Source organism: Ahaetulla prasina, chromosome 3 (genome assembly GCF_028640845.1).
Source record: "Ahaetulla prasina isolate Xishuangbanna chromosome 3, ASM2864084v1, whole genome shotgun sequence".
Lineage (NCBI taxonomy): Eukaryota > Metazoa > Chordata > Lepidosauria > Squamata > Colubridae > Ahaetulla > Ahaetulla prasina.
In genome coordinates, this window is record NC_080541.1 from 55,549,854 (window position 1) to 55,567,497 (window position 17,644).

Below are 17,644 nucleotides of genomic sequence, written 5' to 3' on the forward strand. Positions count from 1 at the left end.
CCTGGACGGTTGCGTTGTGGATTTCTCCCTGCCTGACTTGCAGGATACATACTTGTGAGTAACATTTTTCTTATTTTTTCTCCGCTGGCTGCAGAAGTTATTATTACTTCTGCTTCAATCCTGTTGAGCTGCAGGCGTTCCAGGATATTTTTGGTGGGGTTTTTAGCGCCCCCGAAGCCAGCAGGGATTGGATGAGTGGAGTTATTCACTCCCGGTATCGTTGGGGCAGCTTCTAGCACTGCCGAGGGCTTGCTGGGCGGTATAGAAATTGTTTGGATTAGTTTGCCGCCCGGCTTTAATTCTGATCGCTGAGGAGTTTGGTTTCCGCTCCCACAGGGTAGCCTGCAATTTACCCAGCCCTCCGTCTCCTATTTTGCGCGATCTGATTTTTCCCGCCCAAAACAGTTTAAATGGATTGCTTATTGCAGCTGCGGAAGGAGACGCTTAGAGCTTAGTGCTCACTCCGCCCCTCCCCTATCCAAACTCCGGCGGCCATTTTGAGCACATTTGGAGTGAGTCTTCAGAAGATTAGTCCTGAAGTTTACATTAGGCGGAGTTAGGGGCTAATTTGGGCGTGGAGCTTTGTGCTCTCATTATTTCAGCTGCAGTTCTCCTCCAGTTCGGACTTTATTAGTCAGTTTCTCCCTCTCTCTATTGGCGGCCGCCATTTTGAATTTAAAAAAAAAAGAGGAGAAGTGATTCTTTGGCCTTATTGAGGTCTAGAAACTTAATATTTCATCATGCCTAAGGCCTTGGCAAAATCCAACAAACGCCAGGGGTCTCCATTGCCGGAGGAGCAAGGTCCATCAGGAGGGGTCTCTCCCAAGGCCCCTATTGCAAAGTGCAGCCGTGTTTCCAAGCAGAAAACCAAGGCCCCACCTACTTCAGGCCGCAGTAAGTCGTCTAAAGCATCTCTGAGGGATGAGCAGAGAAGAGATGAAGCAATACAGAGAATATGTAGTAGGGCAGTCTCTAATTTACCCTCTTCTTCAATGGCCAATCCAGAACCCAGTACTTCTGCTGGGTCTCTTATTCGAGAGGGTATTATTTCTACCTCTCCTGGTCAAGCTTCCTTACAATGTTGCCCAGTGGATATTCCTACAGACGCATTATGGGGGGGATCCCTTCCTCCAGTTTCTCATACAGTTGATGCACCAGTTATTGAGTCTCCTGAGGAGTTTTCTCAGATAGTTCCTTCTACTGCAACCCACGTTGTTGGTCAGGGGGCAGAGCCTCTTTTGCCTGTTTCGCCACATATTCAGGCAATCATTGAACAGACGATTCAAAGGACCCTTTTATCGGGCATGCAGATATCTGAGAGGGCTTCCTTGTCCCATTCAAGGCTATCAGTGAGGAGGAGGATCCTGAAGAGGAGGAAATGCAGTCACAGCTGGGTACAGTCTCGCCTACCCACTCAGTAACTAGCCATCCCTCTCTTTTGGAGGGATTAGAAAGGGGAGATCCTGACCTGTCTGAAGATGAAGGGTTATTACCTGACCAGCCGGCATTTACTGGTCTTTTTCCTCCTAGTCTTTTTAAGTCCTTGCTTTTCAAGGCAAAGAATGTGGCTCAATTGAGTTCTTCCTCGGATCAACCTGTGGCATCATCCTCCAAGGGTGCATCTGACATTCTTTTTTCTGAACCTGGCCGAGTTCGGATTCTATTCCAGCACCCCCACTTTTCATGGACGTAATCAAACGCCAGTGGACAGCCCCTGGTTCTTCTACGGTTCCTTCCTCAGCAGACAAACGTTTCTTCAATGTGGACCCCAAATTAGCTTCAGCTCTACAGACACCCACTGTAGATGGTCCAGTTGCAGCTCTGGCATCTTCCTCATCCATTCCGGGCCAGCCTGAAGAGAACCTTCGTCCAGAGGATAGACGGGCGGAGCAAGTCCTGCAGAGAGCTCATCTAGGTGCAGCTTGGGCAATCCGGTCGGCTTCTTCAGCATCTTTCTTTAATAGGTCCACCTTGTTGTGGCTCAGACAATTACAGGATAAACTTCCAGCAGAGGATACTGGTATCCACCAGGACCTGAATAAGATAATTGCAGCTGTTCAATTTTCGGTGGATGCCACTTTACATGCCATAGGTTTTGTTTCCAAATCCATGGCTTCAGCTTTGACGGCTCGACGCTTACTCTGGCTTAGACATTGGCAGGCGGATGCCCGCCACAAATGGAGGCTGGCATCGGCTCCCTTCGCAGGGGAGCTACTTTTTGGTGCTGCGTTGGACCCTCTATTGGTCAAGACTAAAGACAAAAGAAAGATATTACCTTCAGTCTATCGCAGAGGGGAAGCCAGATTTACTCCCTTTTCTCGTCAATCTTCCTTTCGAGGTTCTGAATGGGGCGCTGGTTCTTCCAAGTTCCAGGGGTCCTGGGCTCCTAGACAAAGAGGAGGTCATGATAGAGTTTCACGGGGTAGGCCCTTTCCTTCCAAGCGGCTCTTTCGTGGAGGAGGAAGTCGTCCATTCCGGCGTCATCGATAGGTGCATTGCTAGTCCTCCCATAGGGGGCAGGTTAGCCCATTTTGTGGATCAATGGGAGTTCACTACTTCTGATAATTGGGTTAAGAATACAATTCGATACGGTTTGTCTCTGGAATTTGTTTCCTTTCCAAAAGATTTTTTCATTCGCTGTCCGGTATCTAGGAACAGGGATAAACGGGTCCATATGGCGGCAGCAGTTAAGCATTTAATGGAGATTAGGGCTATTCAACCAGTTCCCGTAAGGCAAAGGGGACATGGGTTTTATTCTCTTTGTTCCTAGTTCCCAAATCTTGGGGCTGGAGGCCCATTTTAGACCTCAAGAGACTAAATCGTTTTATTGTTTATCATAAGTTTAAAATGCACTCTCTTCGTTCGATTCTAGATGGCGTTGGAAGGCGACTTCCTCACTTCCATAGACCTCACTGAAGCTTATCTTCATATCCCTATTTTCCCGGATCATAGGAAGTTTCTCGGTTTTGTTATAAGGGGTTCACTATCAATATAGGGCACTGCCCTTTGGGTTGTCTTCTGCCCGAGGGTTTTCACCAAGATCTTGGCTGCTATGGCAGCTCATCTTAGGTCCATACCTATTCGACTTTATTGTTATTTGGATGATATTTTAATTTTATCATCGTCAGAGTCAATGGCCAGAAGGATTTACAGATTGTAGTTCAGACTCTTTCTTTACATGGCTTCTCTATTAATATAGAGAAAAGTCATTTGACCCCCTCAACCTGTTTACTTCACTTAGGAGCAAATATTGATTCCATATTAGGTAGAGTCTCTTTATCTCAGGAGAGACAGAGTAGTTTAAGATCTTTAGCTGGTTCTTTAATAAAGGAAAGCAGAGTTTCCTTGCTGTCATTATCCCAACTCCTGGGAAAGATGATTTCAACCATTTCCATCGTTCCATGGGCGAGATTTCATACTAGAGACCTCCAGTGGTTCCTGTTGCCATTCCAAAGAGCGGGCACAGGCAATTCCACTTCAAAGTCCTACTGCCCAAGGAGGTTCGCAAGTCCTTCTTCTGGTGGTTGTCATCGGCGATTTCCAAGGGATCTCCTTTGCACGAGCCTCATCGTTTGGTGGTAACTACGGATGCCAGTCTTTTCGGTTGGAGTGCACACCTCAAATCGCTGCTGGCTCAATGGAGCTGGTCCATCACTGAACGCCGTTTTCCTATCAACCGGCTAGAGCTACGGGCTATTTATCTAGCTCTTTGTTTTTTCCAGAACCATCTATCAGGCAAGCATGTACTGGTGCTCACGGACAATATCACAGCCAAGGCTCATGTCAACCGACAAGGGGGCACCAGATCCAAGTCCTTGATGAAGGAAGCAAGGACCCTATTCCTGTGGGCAGAACGGAATCTTCTGTCCTTGACTGCAGAACACATCTCAGGGGTGTCCAATATTCAGGCAGACTGGCTCAGTCGTCAAGTCATCGACCAGGCGGAGTGGCGTCTGCATCCAGATCTGTTCAACGACCTCTCACATCGATTTGGCACTCCAGTGGTGGACATGTTCGCAACACGGCAGAACACGCAGCTTCCTCGTTTCTTTGCCAGGTTTCCAGATCATCTAGCAGAGGGAGTCGATGCTCTTCGCAGTCCATGGCCAGAGGGGTTACTCTACGCGTTCCTGCCTCTCTCAATCATCCCGAGAGTGGTCCGTCAGATTCTGGAGGAACAGGCAGAGGTCATCTTAATCGCCCCTCACTGGCCTCGGAGGTCTTGGTTCGCAGATCTCAAGTCGCTGTCAGTGGCTCCCCCCTGGAGGATTCCTCCCAGCAGAGTGTCGTTATCTCAAGGGGCTCTGGTTCATCCAGATCCTCTATGGCTCCAGTTGACCGCCTGGCGCTTGAGCGGGGCGCCATGAGAAGAGACAATATGTCTGCCAGGCTTATCCGGACTATGTTAGCGTCCCGGAGGCCTTCCACTGAACGCATTTACTCAGCCTCTTGGCGGGCTTTTTGTTCCTGGTGTCAAAGGGCGGAGGTTTCTCCACTCTGGGTTTCCATTTTGCATATATTGGAATTTTTGCAGGAAGGGTTAGACAAGGGGTTAGCTCCCAACACACTTCGTAGACAGGTAGCAGCTATTTCCACGGTTTTATCCTGTGATCCACTGACTTCCTTGTCTCAACATCCTTCTATCAGGAGGTTTTTCAAAGGGGCCAAAAATTTATGTCCTTCCGTGGTCCACAGATATCCCACTTGGGATCTTTCGCTGGTCCTAAATTCCCTAACATGGCCTCCTTATGAGCCATTGAGGTCTACCTCTCTGAGGCTATTAACTTGTAAGGTTGCCTTTTTGGTGGCTATCACCTCTGCCAGAAGGATTTCAGAATTAGCTGCCCTCTCTGTCCGCAGTGATCTTTGTGTTTTCCATCCGGATTGAGTAGTGCTCCGTTTGGATCCTTCATTCATTCCTAAAGTAAATTCAGTTTTCCATCGCATGCAGGAACTTAATTTGCCTAATTTTTGCCCTCACCCAGTTCACGGGTTAGAGCGCCGTTGGCATACTTTAGATGTTCGAAGAGCTTTGAGAATTTACATTAAGAGAACAGCAGAGTTAAGGAGAACAGAGTCCTTGTTTGTGTCTTTCCTTCCTGTTTCTTTAGGGCGTAAGGTGACCTCGTCCACTATAGGCAGATGGATTAGGCATACGATAGCTAAGGCTTACGAAATGAGATCCCTGCCTAGGCCCCCGCGTTTAACAGCGCATTCCACTCGCAGTGCAGCTACCTCAGCGGCCTGGTCTACTCAGGCATCCTTGCCAGAGATATGCAGGGCAGCCACCTGGTCGTCGCCTCTCCGTTTATTAGACACTACAGAGTGGACAAGTATGCTTCGGCTGAAGCTGCCTTTGGCCGTAGGGTGCTGCAGCAGGTACTTGTATCTGAGGTTGAATCTGTCCAGACCGATCCCTCCCGTAGTTAGGGACACTAGGCTTTGGTATGTCCCACTCTGACTGCTGTCTCCACCATAACGGAGAAGGGGCGTTGGTACTTACCTGAGACGCACCTTCTAGTTCAGTGGAGACAGCAGTCAGCCCCTCCCTATTTCGGTCTGGATCCTCTTTTGTTTGTTTTGGATAATAAAATTTGTTTCTCTATTTTCCACGACGCATTGAGTCTGGTTTTTCTCGCCTTCATCAAAATCTGGGGTTCCCAGCAGCAAGGGGCGGGACTTTCAGCTTCAACAGACTCAGTTATCCAATCTGAACAGAGGAGCTCCACCCACTCTGACTGCTGTCTCCACTGAACTAGAAGGTGCGTCTCAGGTAAGCACCAACGCCCCTTTTCCCAAAATACTATATTCTGACTTGAATGTCTGAAAATGACATTCAACATGCAGAAGGATGCTACTGAACAGATACTTTTTAGATGCCTGTACATTCTCCCATTTCACTCTTTTTCCAAATAATTAAAAAAATAAAATGTGACAGTGACATAGCAATAGCATGTAGACTTACATACCGCTTTACAGTGCTATACAGCCCTCTAAGTGGTTTACAGAGTTAGCATATTTTCTCCAACAATCTCATTTTACCCATCCCGGAAGGATGGAAGGTTGAGTCAATCTTGAGCCTGGTGAGATTTGAACTGCCAAATTGCAGGAAGCCAACAGGCAGCAGAAATATCCTGCAGTACTGCACCTACTAACCACTGCACCACCATGGCTCTTACCTTTTTTGACATGCTGCAAAACACCAGATTGAGAACCATCTTTATTTCCAAGGATTTTCCTAGGTTTCACATAGGCATCCTAGCCATTATTTGGGGGGGGGGAGAAATGATGGAGGATTGCTTGTGTTTATAAATGTGTCCATATACTTAGCAAAGAGACAGGAATAATCTATCCTTGATGTCAGAGAACACAGCAGGGAACAAGATCAACACTTTGGTTTTTTTGATTAATTTTGTAAATAAGCAGTAATTAATGGCAGTCGGTTTCTTTGAATTGTATTGCCTTCTTTTAAAATAGCAAATTTGCTGACTAAAAAGAACATGAAACTTAACGTTATAAATTAGGCTAAATTTGTTCTAATGTATTTTTAAATATTTTCTTTATGAAGCAGATGTCATTGGTGGTATTGGGTATGGGTTGATAACCTTTTAGTGCAGGAAAATGTGTCCCTTTTATAAGTGATTAATTATGTTTTTATACCTGATTAGCTAGACATAATAGAAAATGGAACCCAGAATGACTTTACTGTTACATCCTTTCTCAAATCTGGCAATCAGAACGGTACATAGTATTAAGATTGCAGACGTGCCATAAATATCTATGAGGACATTTTAATTTTAAACGCTTTCCTAATGCTGATTTTTAAAAAATATTTAATTTAATATTTAATTTATTATATTTAAAATATTAAATTAGTTTTCCTAATTATGATATTTTGCCTTTTTCACAGCTATCATAAACTAAGCCAAAATATCTATTTGTTAATTACAGTTACATCAGAGCTTGGCAGTTTATATGTGAAATTAAGTTCTTTTGCCTCAGGATATATCACTTTATATTTACTTAAATTGAACTATATTTATCATTTGCTAAATCGTTCACCAGTATATCGGTATCCGTCATAATTACTTTTGTACTTTAGCATCCTGAATATTAGTGTCAAATCACACAAAGTTGACCAAATTGACTAATCCCCAAGTCAAGGATATTTATAACAAGTTAAATTTGCTATGAATTGGGGGACTCAACTTTTTATTCCTTTCCACTGAGATTTGATTGCTTGATTATATGCCATGCTTCATAGCAATAGCAATAGCACTTGGATTTATATATCGCTTCACAGTGCTTTATAGCCCTCCCTAAGCGGTTTACAGAGTTAGCATATTGTCCCCAACAATCTCATTTTACCCATCCCGGAAGGATGGAAGGTTGAGTCAATCTTGAGCTTGGTGAGATTTGAACTGCCAAATTGCAGGAAGCCAACAGGCAGCAGAAATATCCTGCAGTACTGCACCTACTAACCACTGCACCACCATGGCTCTTACGTTTTTTGACATGCTGCAAAACACCAGATTGAGAACCATCTTTATTTCCAAGGATTCTCCTAGGTTTCACGTAGGCATCCTAGCCATTATTTGGGGGGGGGGGGAATGATGGAGGATTGCTTGTGTTTATAAATGTGTCCATATACTTAGCAAAGAGACAGGAATAATCTATCCTTGATGTCAGAGAACACAGCAGGGAACAAGATCAACACTTTGGTTTTTTTGATTAATTTTGTAAATAAGCAGTAATTAATGGCAGTCGGTTTCTTTGAATTGTATTGCCTTCTTTTAAAATAGCAAATTTGCTGACTAAAAAGAACATGAAACTTAACGTTATAAATTAGGCTAAATTTGTTCTAATGTATTTTTAAATATTTTCTTTATGAAGCAGATGTCATTGGTGGTATTGGGTATGGGTTGATAACCTTTTAGTGCAGGAAAATGTATCCCTTTTATAAGTGATTAGTTATGTTTTTATACCTGATTAGCTAGACATAATAGAAAATGGAACCCAGAAAGACTTTACTGTTACATCCTTTCTCAAATCTGGCAATCAGAACGGTACATAGTATTAAGATTGCAGACGTGCCATAAATATCTATGAGGACATTTTAATTTTAAACGCTTTCCTAATGCTGATTTTTAAAAAATATTTAATTTAATATTTAATTTATTATATTTAAAATATTAAATTAGTTTTCCTAATTATGATATTTTGCCTTTTTCACAGCTATCATAAACTAAGCCAAAATATCTATTTGTTAATTACAGTTACATCAGAGCTTGGCAGTTTATATGTGAAATTAAGTTCTTTTGCCTCAGGATATATCACTTTATATTTACTTAAATTGAACTATATTTATCATTTGCTAAATCGTTCACCAGTATATCGGTATCCGTCATAATTACTTTTGTACTTTAGCATCCTGAATATTAGTGTCAAATCACACAAAGTTGACCAAATTGACTAATCCCCAAGTCAAGGATATTTATAACAAGTTAAGTTTGCTATGAATTGGGGGACTCAACTTTTTATTCCTTTCCACTGAGATTTGATTGCTTGATTATATGCCATGCTTCATAGCAATAGCAATAGCACTTGGATTTATATATCGCTTCACAGTGCTTTATAGCCCTCCCTAAGCGGTTTACAGAGTTAGCATATTGTCCCCAACAATCTAGGCCCTCATTTTACCAACCTTGGAAGGATGGAAGGCTGAATCAACCTTGAGCTGATCAGGATCGAAGGAATCGAACTCCTGGCAATGTGAGCAGAGTTAGCCTGCAGTATTGCATTCTGACCACTGCACCACCACAGCTCATGGTTGCTCCTAGCAACCTTATAGGTAGATTTTCTCCTTATTTATTCCTATTCTTTGTTAGTGACCCATGAAAGGATCCATCTTCTTATGTTATGGCAATTTACTTAAGAGCCTTTGATTAACTTGAAGTTTTTTGTCAAATTTTAAGAATGAAAAAGTAAATATTTTGAGTATAACAAAAATAATTTCAGGTGTTAAATTCTTGGATTGTTTAGATGCAGAGAACATTATTGTAATCTCTGTCCTGGATATTTATGTTGTAAGATATTTTAACTAAAGAAAATGGTTAAAGGTCCTTAACATTGATAGGTCTTCATCGAGTAATAGCAAACGCTTTATTGTACAATCCTATGTATATTTCCCCAAACAAAACCTTCACTTAGCTCAATTGGTTTATTCCCAGATCAGCGTTAAGAAACTATAGAAAGAGAGATGATACCCTTGTTGCTCTGTTTTCATTGTAACTAGCTGATTAGACATTGAAACACTATGAAATCAAGCCATTAGCATAATAGGATTTATTTCTTGCTACGGGTGATGGCTATGTGTGCTGATGGCAAATTTATGCTGGTCTTGATTTCTCTTTTATTTTCAGAATTGGGAGGCTATTTGATGGCACAGAGCCCATTGTTTTGGATAGCCTGAAGCAGCACTACTTCATCGACAGAGATGGCCAAATGTTCAGATATATTTTGAATTTTCTACGAACTTCAAAACTACTCATACCGGATGATTTCAAGGTGAATTATATTTATTGTCATCTTCATAGTAACAGAAGGATTATAAAGCAATTGTTTGAGTAACACTAGTTAACTATTGTAAAACACTTGGAGAATAATTGTTTTGATTGGTTTTGGCAAAGTATAGTTACTTAAAATGGATATTTGAAATTAGCAAAGCAATATTCAACTTCTAATTTTAAAAGTATGGTTGTGCCAAATGTATACTATCTTGGGTAGCTGTGCCTCAACCCAAACGGTTTCAGAAGTCTTGGTCTGTTTGAAACAGGGCTGTTTTTCTTTATATGTAGAACAAGATGGGATTGGTTGTTTTGGGGCAAATTCACTTGAAGGTGTTAGAGAAAAATCCAGGATATTGAAACCTGAGGGGAGGAAAAGGAATCCAAGGTGCTAATAGCATTGAGGGACAGGGGTGCTGCAGCACTGGAACATTGACAGCGGAGGAGGAAAAGCTGAAGAAGATGCAGCCTGGATTATTTTTTGCTAAAACACATTTGCCTTGGAAGCTTAATCACCATTTTATCAGCAGCTTGCTTCTGAAAATAAACTTCTGGTGGACAATAATGGAAAAAAACTCTGCTGTTTTTATATTTATCACCTTGCAGTCTTCTTGGGGTTATTATTGGAAACAAAATGCAGAGTAAAATGAGTCATTGACATGAACCAGTGGACCTTTTATGCAATTTATATTTCATTTAATCCAATTTGAATAGATACGCTTTATTTAAACCATATATGTGGCTTGTTTATTAATGTGACTTACTGTAGTTGAATCAGTATTATAACATATGATTCAGGAAATCATAAATGTATGTATTTTTACCCAACTTTTCTTCAGATAGTGAAATTGGCATATGAGATTCTTTTCTCTTCCATAGTTTTATCGTCACAACAATCTTATGATCTGATCTGAAGGCTCTTCTGATTTTGAATGTAATCTGAAGGAACCACATGATGGAGTGGACACTAAATTCAGGTCCTTCCAAAGATAGAAAAAAAATATTACTGTCCAAATCACAAATTTAGACTTAAAATCCTAGAGTTGAAAGGGACTGTTTAGGCTATCAAATCCAATCCTAAACTCAAGATTTCATTTAATTAATTTAAATTAAATTGAACTATCCAGCATCTTCTTAAACACAGAGGTAGAAAAAAATGATTCCTGACTTTAGCCTGGACTAGTCCCTGCAGTTTTTTTGGCAATATTTTCAGAAGGGGATACTTTCCTTCCTAGGATTCAGAGAGCATGATTGGCTGAAGATCACCCAGGTGGCTTTGGGTCTAGGATGGGACTACAACTCAAAATCTCCTGTTTCTTGCCTGGTGCCTTAACTACTACACCAAACGTTCTACTCAATTAGTAACTTACTGTTAACTCCATTTATTCTATTGTTTTTTAAAAAAATAACAATTAGCTTTATTTCTAGTTGGACTTTTAAGTATCTCAAATTTTGATAAGTAAAATAAAAATTACTTTATTGAATCCTAATTTATATCAGTTAAAAACACATATTTAAATGGGAATAATTTTAATTCATTCCTAAGAAATGATTTCAGTTAAATTTTATTCTGAATATCTAGAATCTTTGTGTGTAGAATTTTAGATTCTTGGACTGTGGTGAAAAAGGTGATTTTGCATTTAAAACATACTTCAATCCCAAACTTTAAATATTAGTTAATTGAAATTTGTTAAGTCTTTTTGTGAATTTAAGCACTTGCTATGAATAATACTGACAGAGTCTTAGAAATCAGAAATGTAGAGATATGTTGTTAAAAAGAAATAATAGTATATTGGTTAAATGGAGACAATGCATACCTTTCTTGAGCAATAATCTTCAAATTATTATAACACTATGAGTCTGCCTCAGAAGAGCACTTCCTATTGTACTTAAGTTTTTAGTTTTCCAGATGTGACATACAAAAGCACATCATGTTAAATGTATAAAGTTTAATGTGCGTATATATGCACACCAATACAGGACTAAACTAAAACTTAAAATTTCAAACTTAAAATTTGAAACCATAAATGTGTAAATTTTTATTTATTACAAAAATAAAGATTTATTATAATAAAAGTCTAATAGTAGAAATAGAACAAGTTGAATATGTTCAGCTTGGATAAGAAGCGAAACATCTTCAAGGAAAAACAAAGAAAGTAGTTGCCTTTTGAAAAAGTACCTTTGGGACAACCATGACCTGGATAACTGATAATCTCCATAAACATTAAACAAGTTGAATGATTAGTATTGGGAGCCTTTTTTAAAGATACATTTGAAAATATTTTATAATTATTTGATAATGCAGTCCTATTTATTTTTATTTGTGAACTCACTGAACTTTATTTCCAGGTAGGCCTGAATACGTTTGTTTGTGATTAGCTTGCTTAGAATGTCACACCACATTACATACCAGGTACAGAAAAATACTTACCGAGACCAAAAAAAACAACCCCCATATCAAGGGAATTCTCTCCAACCATAGTCTTATTTTTAAATCATTTATGGCAGCTATTAGCAATTAATATACTTCATTTTAATACTTTCAAAATAAGTCTCACAATCTTGCTATCCACAATCTATTTCTAAGCTTTCACATATTTCTTAATGATCTAAACTGGAGAATAATTGTATGTCAACATTTATTAATATTTTTAATAATATTTATTATATGTATTTTCTCACACCCGATTCTCTTTGGCATGTATGAATTATGAACAGAACTGTATGGAAGTCATGTAAAAATAACCCCTTAGTAATTAATGGCATCATCCTACTGTTGGACTTTTCACTCCAATATCTCCAATATTTTCTTTCTCTTCATATGATAAAATGTAAAGCTACATGTGATAAATCACAATAAAAAATGTAAATGTATATATGTGTATGTGTGTATAATGTAACACAATGTTCTGAATAATAACATAATAAGTGTCTTACATACAGAAGAGAATAAAAATGCAAAACAGTACAGTAACCTACCTGTCTCTTTTAATGTGAAAATATCTGTAAGCTCTTAATTGAAAAAAAAGGGAGATTTCCGTTAATGTAGAGTTCTCCATAAGTTGCTATTAGCCTTTAACGCATTATATTGAAATAAAAGTATTCAAATACTATATAATGAGATTTTTTTTTACTGTGGTTCTAAACATCATGTATCTTTCAGGATTACAGTTTGTTATATGAAGAAGCAAAGTATTTTCAGCTTCATCCCATGCTAGGGGAAATGGAAAGATGGAAACAGGATCGAGAGACAGGCCGGTTTTCGAAATCTTGTGAGTGCTTGGTTGTACGTGTTGCTCCGGATCTTGGAGAAAGAATTACTTTGAGTGGAGATAAATCTTTAATAGAAGAGGTTTTCCCAGAAATTGGTGACGTGATGTGCAATTCGGTCAATGCAGGTTGGAATCATGACTCAACGCATGTCATCAGATTTCCATTAAATGGATATTGTCACCTCAATTCAGTTCAGGTATGTAATCAGTGTATTTGCTTTTTTGCTTTTTTCCCCTTTTTAATATTTTAATCTTTATTCATAATAATGTTTAACTAGATTGAAGCAGGAATAGCTCCCTTCTATATCACATAGTACAGAGCAAGGCAGATTTAGACATTTGGAATACCATTTATATGAAAAGAGTTGAGGTTTTAAGACAATAGATGAAAAGACTTGAATAGAGAGAAGCAAAAATATTCTGTTTAACATTAAATATTTAAAAAAAGCACAAATATATAGGTAGCGGTAGACAAAGATAATCAGAAGTACAGATGTATTACTAAAATTCCCCTTCATATGGTTTTGACTTTCATCTTGTCTTTTGTCTTTTTATTTATTTTTTATTCTTTTGCACTCATTAATCTTATGCAGTATAATTAAAATGCATTAGTTTATAAATAAATAAATGGGTGAAACAGTCTAATGAAGTTGTGAAGAGCCATTTATACCATGAAATGCAGCCCCCTGATCAATGCAGGAATTAAAATAGAAAAACTGCAAACAGATAGATAGATATAACCTCCTCTCAAACATACACAATGAAGGAGAGCTTATCAGTAAATTCATGTTAAAGAGCATTTCTTGTTCTTTAACTATAAATCAGAATCAAGTAACTTAAATACATTATTTCATGTCTTGCATTCGGGAACAAGCGAAAACAAGTCCTGGATTGCTATGTGGCATTCTTTCAGTGTCAATGCCAGTTGCCTTTTTTAAGGCTATAAGTATCCTATACCTTCAACCTTTCTTCATAGGCCTTTCTTTCTAGTTTCCTTACCATCTTTCTCTTAATTTGGTTTAGTCATGAATTTTCTTAAAGTGACTTGTCCAGAAATGAGCAAAGTACAAGGTAGTGCTTGACCAAACAAAATGTTTTTACAGAAACATTACCAAGTCATGTATTCTCGATATTGTGCATTTGAGTAGCCTTTCTTTTAAGGTATATTGCATTTATCTCTATAAAACAGAATTTCATTCTGTTACTTTGATTAAAAAAAACTATTTTTGAGTTTTTAAAAAATTAAAAGTGATGTGTGTGGATACTTCGATTAAAAATAAGGCTATGGCATAATCACTTTATGTTTCTTATTTTCTGTTAAAATTCAGAAGACTCTTTCAGAATTACCATGCAATCATGAATAATTATTGTATCATGCTTTGAATACCAGCTGTAGAGAAACATTTCAGAGTTACATTTTAATAAGGTTGGAATGGATTAATTTGTGATTTCTGAATGACATTTTTTGCACTTAGGCAGCTGCTTGTATTTTTTATGTTTTGTAGGTACTTGAGAGATTGCAACAAAGAGGATTTGAAATTGTTGGCTCATGTGGGGGAGGAGTGGACTCTTCCCAATTCAGTGAATACGTACTTAAGCGAGAACTCAGAAGGACATCTCGTTCATCTTCAGTCATTCGAATAAAACAAGAACCTCTGGACTAAGGACACTTTTTCTTATGCAACACAAGGGGAACCATTTTCATGTGCAGTTGGGACACCAAACAGCTTTAGAATGAAAAGTTGAATAAAGATATGTTTATATCAGATATAGAGACCATGCCTGTATTCAGATGAGAGCATTTGGAGTAGTAATAATAACTTCAAGGTGTAAAATATGTATATGTGAAAGATTACGTTTGCAAAAGAAAATAAAAATGGGTAAGTGAGGTCGGTGCTGTGATGGCCATTAAGTCTCCTAGGCCTTAGTAAGGCCTGCTTGACCGTGAAGAAGCCATTGCCATTACTGGAAGTTAACATCTCTTTTCTGTTTTCCATTATTAAATGGCAGTCTGCTTTTCAGTGTATACACCTTGAATCAAGTTTACAGATGCCTGCTTTGGAAGTGACTGAACAGAACTCCAGAAGAGTTTTCTTCATCCATTGCAAAAGAAAAGGTTATAAACAAGGATTTAAAATGTAGCTTGTACAGAAGTCATACACTTCTGCCCACTTGACAGATGTGAACATTTTTCTCTCTTTCTAAAAAGGATCTAGAATTTATTATTATATAGTAGAGTGGCCCTGGTTTGAATCTAATGAATTCAAAAGTGGTTTTTTAAAACTTGATAATATATGAAGTACAATAAATTCACTTAAAAGGATCTATTAAAATCAGCATTAAACAACAAGATAATTTTTTAAAACATAGCTTTTACTGTTATACATTTTACGCATTTACAGGCTGCAAATGCTATACAGACTTATCTGAGAATCAGTCTTGCTGATCTCAGGAGATATGTATAGAATTGCACTGTAAACAATGATGAATTCTATTTGGAAAAAATATGAAGGCATAAAGAAGTTAGTAAAAAAAAAGTGGTATTCTCTAATCCATTGTAGCAAAAGAAAATCTGTTGCACTTTATAGTGCTTCTTTCTCTTCATTTATTTAAGCCTTGTTTGAAAAGGTGGCTGTATGGTAAAATCCCAATGCTAGTCCTAGAATTTTATAGATTTTTTAAACACTTGTTACAGCAATTAATTGGAGGTTTACAGAATTACTTCAATTACACCTAACACCTCTGCTTGGTATAGCTTCATCAGTGTTTTTAGATTTGTCCTCTTAAATCTTATAATCAATTTTTTTTTACAAAGTATGCTTCCATCTGCATTGTTTTGCCTTTCTCAAAACAGGAAAGATAGTTCCCTACCACCAGGGATCCCAGAGTTACTGGGACTTCATTCACTTTGTACTAATTCAGTAATAAAGGAAGCCATTAGTTAACCACTTCCATAGAATTGCCAAGAAAATTATGTGGACATATTCATGAAGTTACTGGGAGTCAAGTTTAACTCAAAGGAAATAATGCATTACTTTGTTACTTCGATATTTGAAGTCATCCATGTTTAATCTATACTTTTATTAAAATAAGAAATGCCAAATTGTCAGGACCCATAAGAATAATTATTGGTTCTTTTTCCCCAATATGAGTCGAAAAATTACTTTTATTAGTAGGCCAAATATGTACTGCCTTATAATGGAATATATTGCAGTTGGGGTTTCTCTTATTTTATTATCTTTTTTTTCTTTACCTATTTTTTAATGTGAAGTTTGGAAAAAGAATTGAATGTCTTTTTTTAAAAAAAGTGAAAAAGTAGGAGCATGAATAAATCCGTAAAAATACAAGAATAGTGCATTGCTTAAGTTGGTCTTAATAAGACTTTTATGTTATATGTTTTAAATATCCTCTTCTCAAGGACCAACATAGTTTCCCCTTTTTTGTCCAAGTAATATTAACTAAGTAGGTTTGGAAGAGATTGCAAATTATACTACAGAAGCCCCAAACTGTTCAGAAAATGATGCTTTCCTTGCCTGCTCCCCATTATTACAGTATCCTTTCCCACAAAGAATTTCTATATACAATCTAACATTCATCCAAGATAGCTCTAAAATCAATAAAATCTAAAAGCATTACCAGTGAGTTTTTTTTAAAAAAACGTGAAATAACCTAATTACATACCGCAATTGAAAGAAAAAATCCCTAAAATATGTTGATGGACAAAAGTAATCTTGTGCTATTCCAAAAGTGAAAGCTTGTAAAATTAATTTCATTTATCCAATGTCATATGTCATATGTAGCAGTTAAGGTAAAAATGATGGATAACAATAATATTAACACATAATTTCATTGAGAAGGTATACTGAATTTGTGTTCCCAAATCTGTGAATTTGGACAATAGCAGTAATACTGCATTGCTGTATTTGTATTATTGTTAAATTCCCTTATTTTTTAATGGGAATTCGTTTTAATGGATGTGCATTTTTATCTTATTTTGCACTAGGGTAAAACGGAAGGAACAGAAAAGTTGAAAAAATATTCCTTTTTAATCAGAAAAATCTACAGACGTATAAAAAAAATAAAATTCAACAACACTATCTGTACTTACCGTACATTTAATATACACATTCCCCTATTTTTAAAGTAGGTGGTCCAGACACTGAATTTTAAGAATGAGATGATGGGGAAATGTTATTTTGTTCTATATGTAGCACACTGTTCATAAGAACCAATAGGCTTTATCTGGTTAAAACTCTAGGTAGGATATTTTGATAGAAAAATGACAGCACTTATGTGTTGTTGAAAGTTGTTCTTCCCACTTACAAATGCTGCAACTCAAATTACTGTGATTTTTGTGTTCGATGGGATATGGAATCTTTCTTGGCAATTTGTTCTCGTTCAGTTGTCTGAAATAGACATTGTATCACATTCCTTTCTAATTCTTTTATTAGATAAACATTTCTTCACTGAATGTTATTAATTGAATTACATATTGTGGAGGACTGGAATGTCAATGACATTTTACTTTAGGTCAGTCACAGAATCCAAGGTTATGAGCTGAGTAAACATGATGCAGGGGTAACAAAATGTAGACTTCTTGGTAAGTCTGATTAGCTATATACAAAGGGAGCAGAATCTGTTAAATGTCATTTGTTAAATCAGATTGGTAGATACGAGCAATAAATATATTAAATAAAAAAATGAGCAGCTCTCTTTTTACCAGGTAATAATTTCTGAAACACATGGTGGTTATAATTTAGCTTTTTGGAAAAAAAACCCTACATTTTATTTCACCAATGGATGCTA

At 37.6% G+C, this 17,644-nt stretch overlaps 1 protein-coding gene across 8 annotated transcripts in view; it reads left to right on the forward strand.

The window, feature by feature from the left end:
• Nucleotides 1–17,302, forward strand: part of KCTD1 (potassium channel tetramerization domain containing 1) — a 91,735-nt gene extending 74,433 nt beyond the window's left edge. For 7 of the 8 annotated variants that reach the window (XM_058176416.1, XM_058176415.1, XM_058176414.1 and 4 more), the window contains 3 exons: nt 9,423–9,567; nt 12,730–13,035; nt 14,344–17,302. In XM_058176416.1, coding sequence (XP_058032399.1) covers nt 9,423–9,567; nt 12,730–13,035; nt 14,344–14,502 — 610 coding nt within the window. In that variant the 3' untranslated portion in view covers nt 14,503–17,302. Of the gene's footprint in view, nt 1–3,722; nt 4,448–9,422; nt 9,568–12,729; nt 13,036–14,343 lie in introns of those variants that run through there. The other variant, XM_058176412.1, reaches the window with a different exon arrangement.
• Nucleotides 17,303–17,644: the final 342 nt, after the last annotated feature.